This window comes from Cibotium barometz, chromosome 21, assembly GCF_041138505.1.
Source record: "Cibotium barometz isolate CiBa-2024 chromosome 21, ASM4113850v1, whole genome shotgun sequence".
Classification (NCBI taxonomy): domain Eukaryota; kingdom Viridiplantae; phylum Streptophyta; class Polypodiopsida; order Cyatheales; family Cibotiaceae; genus Cibotium; species Cibotium barometz.
In genome coordinates, this window is record NC_141066.1 from 16,315,130 (window position 1) to 16,323,253 (window position 8,124).

Genomic DNA, 8,124 nt, shown 5'->3' on the forward strand with positions numbered 1-8,124 from the left:
ATAGTGGCCATCTCTTAGGCATTAGAGGAAATAAAAAAATGAAATATGATAGTAAACGTGGCCAATTTGTGCAAAGGCCACTTGGGAGCTTTAGGTGGCTGCCAGCGGGTCTTAGAAGCTTGGCGAAGGTGGCGAGCTGGCAGCGTGCAGAAGAAAAGGAGAGAGGCCGCCTTGTTTTGTTGGAGGCTCTCAGGCGTAGCCGCGGATAGAGACAAGGTGAGCGGGGAAAGCAGTGAAGAGTTCTCGCCGTGTGGGCCGTGTGGAAGCCAGTGGACAAGCTGCTGGAGTGACTGGCGAAGATAAACGGGGGGTCCTCTCGTGTAAAGAGCTGCTGGGCGCAAGCGCTGGTGGCAGAGGAGCCGCCTGGGTTCTGTTTGGTCCGCCAGAGAAGCGGGATGTGAAGGACTGGAACAGCGGGGCAGAGCGGCTGGCGAAGAGGAACTGGAAGGCCGCCAGGGCGTCAAGGTGCAAGGCAAGACTGAAGCGTAAGGCGTGAGCGTGGAGGGCACGCGTAAGAAAAGAAGCAGAGGAGCCGCCTTGGGGTGGTTAGCAGAGAGGGCCGCGTAGGTGAAGCCGACAGAAGACAGAGCAGGGTGCCGAGTGAAGAAGAGATATGGACAGGTGTTGCTGCTTGGTGGTGGGCCGGTAGCACTGCAGATAAGCTGCAGAGAAGTGTTCAAGGGTGAGGCTGACAGAGGATCAGCACAGAGAGAGAGAGAGAGAGAGATGGTGGTCGAGCTGCTGCTGACGACACATACAGAAGTGATGGGCTGCAGAGACTTGAGGGTTAGCTGGTGTGGGCGCCTTCTGAAGTGAGAGTGGCCGGGTTCATTCTGATGTGATTGGTACAGCAGGCAGACCAGTGGTTCGTGGTGATTGGGGATGTGGTGTATCCTCGGCACTTTCAGGCCTGAGTGTTTGTATGGTGTGTGAGTAAGGCTTCTGTGTCGAGAGAAGCTTGTATGAAATGTTGTAACTGGGTATAAATTACTGGATGTTTGCTTGGGTCTATGGTGTCCCTGTTTTTGCTGTCTGTCTGGCGTGGGTTGGGTGGTGAAGTGTGAGAGAGTGTTCCAGCTGGTGGCTGGTGGTGCCCCCGTTCGTGTGTGTATTCCAAGTTTGCGAGGTGGAAGGGCTATAGAGGCAGGGTTTTCTTTCTTTTTTTCACCTCACACCATGCAAAAGCATCTTTGTTCACACAAGTATTTAAGTCTAAGCACATGCGAAGTCACGTTTTGGCCATTGCCTCTGGCCACGTGTCCACTGCATGATGGACACGTGGCCCATGTATCTCGGATTCTCCTTTTCTAATTAATCCTGCCTTTTTTTGAAAAAGATGAGGGAAGTTAAACAATTGTCTATGAGCTTATAGTGTTGTGTAACAACAGCCAAGGTCCCATTCCCCCCTCCCCCCGAGAGGAATTAATTTGTCTATGATCAGAAACTCCTTGTTGTAATCCAGACCCTGAAGCATTGGAAACATTTCCTATATGGACGCGATTTTGAGGTTCACAGTGATCATTGGGCTTTGTGTTGGCTTTAGACGATGCCAAGTGCGCAATGGAGTGATCGGCAGCACCGCAGGAGTGAGATCTTCGAGTAATTCGGTGGCATTATTGAGTATCTTCTAGGCAAGGCCAACCCAGTGGACGATGCATTAAGCGAGAGAGGAGTTATTTCCTACATCCAATCCGCACGGATGGAGCTCGCTGGTAACAGTACTAGATGAGGTGAAGCAAAAGTACGCGGATTTCAATGAATTTGGTATTCACTACTGGGAAGAGGCATTGGATGCCATTTCTTGATATGGGATGGTTAGCTTTCTACAAAAGTCGACTCTGTGTCTTGATGTAGTTTAGAGAAACTATTCTCCATGACTTCCATAATCCCATCACTGGTGGACATAGGGGCATGAACTCAATGTTAGAGAAAATCGAGAGGCAATAGAATGAGGCAAGATGCGTTCACATATGTAGAACATTGTCCAATTTGTTAAAAGGTGAAATCGTCGCATGGGAAGAAAGCGGGTTTGTTACAACCATTGCCAATTCCTGATGGCCCTTGCCAAGATATCTCTATGGATTTTGTGACATATTTGCCTTCCAGTCGAGGTAAGCATAACATGCAATGTTTGACGGTTGTTGATCGTTTTAGCAAGTTTGTTATGCTTATTTCTTATAGGGCTAATGTTACTACTGAAGATGTTTTGCAAAGTTGTTTATCCGGCATTGGTATCCAATTTTTGGCATACCTAGGACCATTGTATTAGATCGTGATGCCAAGTTTACGAGTCATTTTTTTCCTGGGAAAAAGATCCTTCTATTATTTGCATGGTGCCAATTTTGAAGCATTGTCTGACAATGCAAGTCTTAAATGGTTAAGTACTCAAAAGGAGTTAAAGGTAGGAAGGCTAGATGGGCTGAAATCCTATAAGAGTTTGATTTTCAAATCAGATATAGAAAAGGAAAATTTAATGTCATGGCAGATGCTCTAAGTTGAGTACCCATGATAAATGAGTTGAGTTTTACTTAACTAGAAAGTGAGCTGTTGACTCACTTAAAAGGAAAATGTGCTAATGACCCTAGCTATCAAGTAGTTTGGAATTACTTGATTAAAAAAGATAACTCTTAAATAGAGAGTAGCTGCTAGTGATAAAAGGGTATCACTTAAAAAAGATAGTGGTTCAAAGGAATTATTTAAAGAAGGGTCAATGAGTGAAAAAGATTGTTGGAAATTTTTTTTCATCGATAATGGGTATTTGTTATCTAAAGGTTGCATTTGTGTACCCAAAGAAAAAAATATTTGTGAGAATATTTTATTACAATGTTATGACAATCCAAGTGTGGGACACTTGGGAATTTCTAAGACCTATGCACTTGTTAAAAGACAGTTTTATTGGGCAGGTTTAAGGAAGGATGTCGAGAATTATGTTATAAAATATCCTAAGTGCCAAGTCAATAAAGCTGAGCACCTAAAAGTACGTGGAATATTACAACCACTACAAATACATGAGGGTAAGTGAGAAAGTATTTCTATGGATTTCATAGTGGGACTATCCCGAACAAGTAGAGGGCATGATTCAGTGTGGGTAGTAGTGGATAGGCTAACCAAGTTGGTACAATTTATACTAACTAAAAAAGCAGTAAAAACACCAAAATTAGCTAGGATGCTTATCCATCACCTATGCACTTGTTAAAAGACAGTTTTATTGGGCAGGTTTAAAGAAGGATGTCCAGAATTATGTTATAAAATGCCCTAAGTGCCAAGTCAAGAGAATCCACAGCTGGAGGTGTAACAGAAGAAGAGGGAGGAGGAGGAGGCGGAGGTCGAGGAAGAAGAAGCTCACCACCCCTCTCTGAAGATGTAGGAGTCTCGTCGAACACCACATCACGGGTCACAACAACTTAGCCGGCCTGAGGATCATAAAGACGATATGGCTTGGACACTGTTGTATTCGAGAAAAGTCATGCGCTGAGACTTCGAGTCCAACTTGGAGCGATCCTCCTTAGGCACATGAACATACGCCGAACAACCAAATATTCGGAAATGAACAACGGAGGGCTTCTCACCATGGAAAGCCTCAAATGGAGTTTTATCTCGAAGAGCAGCAGTAGGAGACTTGTTTTGAATGTAGACAGCAGTGGAAGCTGCCTCAACCCAGAAACGTCGAGGTAATGAAGAATGCTCAAGCATAGCACGGGCCATCTCCATAATGGTCCTATTCTTTCTCTCTGCAACTCCATTTTGTGATGGAGTATATGCTGTAGTAAGCTGTCTCCGAATGCCATGGGTCCTGCAATATTGCTGAAACTCTTGGGATGTAAACTCACCCCCTCCGTCGGTCTTGAGAGCCTTGACCGAGCGACCGGTGTCTTTTTCCACCTCAACTCTCCAATCACAAAAGTGCTGAAAAGCCTCATCCTTGGTCTTCAGAAAGAAAACCCAAGTATATCTAGAGAAGTCATCCACCATCACGAGCATGTACAACACCTTACTCAAAGACGTGGTACTCATAGGACCACGTAAGTCTACATGAACAAGAGCAAGTGATGTCGAAGATTGGTGTGTCGCCTCCTTCGGAAAGGCGGCTCGGTGTTGCTTCCCTTGTAAACAAGAGGAACAAGTAGAAGATGGAGCCTTGATGGTCGGTAAACCCTCAACCAACCCATCCTTCGAAGCTCGCTGTAGAAGCTGATAGCTCAAATGGCCAAACCGAGTATGCCAAAGAGCAGAAGAAGCACCAGAAGAAAGCAGAGCGGTCAACTTGTACATACCACTATCTTGGACTCCCTGAGCCAAGATGCTACTAGTCTCCTTATCCCTCTAGCAAGTTCGAGCAGATCTGTGCCTGGATTGTACTATCAGATAGTTCGTGATTCTGGGTTACGTGAGCTTCCTTTTGCTCCTTCGCTTGGTTCTCTCCGGTTATCTTCCAGAGTTACAGGGAAACAAATTCATGAGGGCAACATGTTCGTTAACTAGCTCGTATGTCCTCTATCATTTGTGGTCCTTTTGATCCCACTTCTGTGGATGAGGCTCTTTCACATGAGCCTTGGCGTCGTGCTATGCAGGCAAAGTTGGGTGCTATCGAACGGAATGGCACTTGGATTTTGGTGCCTAGGCCATTGCAGCGTAAGGTGATTGGTGTGTGTTGGATCTTCAAATTGATTGTTATCATTGTGGTTGATGTTGATGACCATGATCATCTTTACAGGTTCTTATTCTGTGAGGATCCGTTCAGTCATGGATGCTTTGGAGACAGAGTTTGAGATGATGGATCTTGGCTTTTTGCATTATTTTCTTGGCTTTGAGATTTGGTAGACCTCGAAGGGCATTTTCTTCTCTCAGCAGAAGTACACACGGGAGATTCTTGACAGATTTCAGATGACTGGATGCAGACCAGTATCTTCTCCTATGGATACTAGTGAGAAGCTTTCTCTACTTGATGCTTCTCTAGGGATTGATCAGGGACAGTATCGGGTTCTTGTCGGTTGTTTGGTTTGGTTGACCTACTCCCGATTGGACATATGTTTCATAGTCAGTTTATTGAGTTCTTTCTCATCCAAACCCCGTCAGCAGCATTGGCGGTGTGCTCTCAGAGTTCTTTGGTACTTGCGTGGCACTCTAGACTTTGGCATCTTCTATGGCCAAGGATGCACTCTTGTTGGATGGTCTAATTCAGATTGGGCTGGAGATCCAGATACTCGGCGTTCGACCAAAACCACTGGTTGTGTTTTTACACTCGAATCTGGAGCTATTTCATGGAGCAGTAAAAAGCAGCCTATTGTGGCGCTTTCCTCTACAGAGGTGGAGTATCGTGCGGTTTGTTATGCTGCATGTGAGGCGATTTGGTTGTGGAGATTTTTGGAGGAGCTTGGCTGTCCTCCTACCGGATCTACTCTTCTTTGGTGTGACAGTCAGAGTTGCATCGCCATTGTCAAGAACCCTGTGTTTCATGCTCGTACGAAACACATTGAGATACACTATCACTATGTTCGTGAACGGGTTCTTGCTGGAGATTTGCGTTTGGAGTATTGTCCTTCGGCGGAGAATGCTCCAGATTTGTTCACCAAGCCGATTTCTCAGGCTTCCTTGGCTCCTCATCTTCAGCTTCTCGGAGTTTGTTCAGCATCTGGTGCGCAGAGGGGGTGTTAGCACATTCATCTCTAGTTTCTAGTTTCTGCCCATTTTTGGTGTCCTTTTAGTCCCTTTTGCATGGCCCTTGATTGTGGGCTGGCCACCCCTATTTTATATATTTTACTGGGATTTTTCCCAGCTTGGAGGTTTTTTTCCTAGTCGGCCAGCATATGCAGCTCTAGTCGGCCAGCTCTCCCCACCTATAAATAGGTGGGCTGGCCTCTCACTTTTTCATCTTGCCTTGTTTATCTTTTGCTCCCTCACTTATGAGACTGCTTGTGTCTCTTGCTTGGGACTGTACCACTTCAGTATATTCAGCATAGTTGATCCATATCTCTCTCTCTCTTGCACTCTCTATTCAGCACACTCTAGTGCTCTTTTGCTTCTGCTCTATGCACTCTTTCATATCTTGATACAGAGTTCTACACCCACTATTGGGCACTGATGACGTTAGTGGGGATGTCGTAGTATCTAGTCCATACTATGCATAATGGAGTCGATCGTTATATAGTTTTGTGGGTTGACTACCATGAGTATATAACATGCACGTTCCTAAAAGGTGAATATGGGCATGTTCCTGGATTCATCTAGGTATATAGTATTATTACAAATAACCTTAGGTCAAGCAACACAATTGTTTATGGTACACCTAATGAACAAGAAATTGTATGGCTCTCTTTTCGGATGGCTACATCTAGAGACAATGGAAGATCTAGTTCTGTCACTTTTTAAGAGGTATGGCTAAAATTTTGTGGTTTGCATGCAAGCTTATTGATGAGTTATGAACATGGAGATATGATAAGCTTTCTGTTCATTGTAGGTGTCTTGACAAGGCTGCAATTGTAACAGAGGATGAAGCTCCGGGTGCCTTGAGCGCATGGCAGCTATGCACTGTGACACAAGTAGAGGAGCTCAAATTGATTTTGAGCATGCTTCCCATATGGGCCACAACGATAGTTTTTGCAGCAGTATACGCACAGATGTCGACGCTTTTTGTTGAGCAAGGAAGTACTATGGACACATCAATGGGTCCTCACTTTGACATCCCACCGGCAGCTCTATCAATATTTGATACATTGAGTGTGATAGTATGGGTTCCCATTTATGACTTCTTCATCGTACCTTTTGCACGGAGGTTTACGGGGCATCATCAGGGCTTTACTCAGGTCCAGCGGATGGGCATTGGGTTGATCATCTCTATGATGTCCATGGTGGCAGCTGCCCTTGTTGAGATGAAGCGCCTGGAGATAGCTAGAGAGAATGACCTTCTTGACAACACAGACACACCCGTCCCTATGAGCATTTTTTGGCAAATACCTCAGTATTTCTTGGTGGGGGCTTCTGAGGTTTTTACCAATATTGGGCAGCTGGAATTCTTTTATGACCAGTCACCAGATGCAACACGGAGCTTATGTAGTGCACTCTCTCTTGCTACGGTTGCACTAGGCAGTTATTTGAGCTCTTTGATTCTAATTATTGTGACAAGCTTGACCACCAGAGGGGGGAACCCTGGGTGGATTCCAGATAATCTCAACATTGGCCACATTGACTACTTCTTCTGGCTGTTGGCTGGGCTAAGCCTTTTGAATTTCATTGTTTTCTTGGTTTGTGCACATCGGTACAAGTACAAGAAAGTGAATGGCAATGCCAGCACAGGAAAGTAACTGTAAATAACTGTAGTAATCTTCACTGATCATTCAAAGAATTTTATGATGCAGTTGACCACTGCACAATAACATCCAGCTGCATATAATATTTATTGAAGATATTCTTTACAACGTTAAGAGTAGCTCCTTGTGCTTTTTGGGCTCTGCCATTGTCAGGTTGCTGATAATTTTGGTAAATAGATCGGGTGGAAGCTGGGATATCAGAAATGCTGGTTCGGTATTGTAAGAAGCCTATGGGGATTGGATCTTCAAATAGCTGGACCACAGTGTACTGTACCAAGCTGTAGTGTTTGTACTTCTGTGTGAGACTGGACCATTGTGTACTGTACCAAGCTGTGGTGTTTGTACTTCTGTGTGAGACTGGACCACTGTGTACTGTACCAAGCTGTGGTGTTTGTATTTCTGCTTCCCACTTTGATGGTTGCCCACACATAGTCAACTCACGGTCTTTCTCCTTCAAGTACATTTTCTTCATACTGTCCACTTATTCTTGCATTGACCATCGGTGAACTCGGTGCCACATCGAGTATTCAAGTCGTTTGCAACAGTGACCCAATATTTGGCCTTGCAGTTACCCCTATTGATTGAGATCCACTTGTTTGTGAAAAGGTCCAATAAAATGAACACCTGGGATTCATACCACAACTCACTACTTTTCCTCTTCTTGGTAGATTGTGGGGTGTTATCCTCAACAGCATCCATCATTCGAGAAGGTTGAACAGCCTTTAACCCTCAAATTTGTAGCTTGAATATTAGAGAGACATGGCAGGGTGGGTTTTCCAAAAGGTTGTTCTTTCAGAGCTCATGAAGTTCTTGAGTT

General features: G+C 44.8%; 1 protein-coding gene across 1 annotated transcript in view; it reads left to right on the forward strand.

The window, feature by feature from the left end:
• Window positions 1-7,412, forward strand: part of LOC147626908 (protein NRT1/ PTR FAMILY 8.1-like) — a 31,521-nt gene extending 24,109 nt beyond the window's left edge. The window contains exon 5 of the mRNA XM_086815459.1: window positions 6,458-7,412. Coding sequence (XP_086671585.1) covers window positions 6,458-7,301 — 844 coding nt within the window. The 3' untranslated portion in view covers window positions 7,302-7,412. The remainder of the gene's footprint in view (window positions 1-6,457) is intronic.
• The last annotated feature ends 712 nt before the right edge of the window (window positions 7,413-8,124 follow it).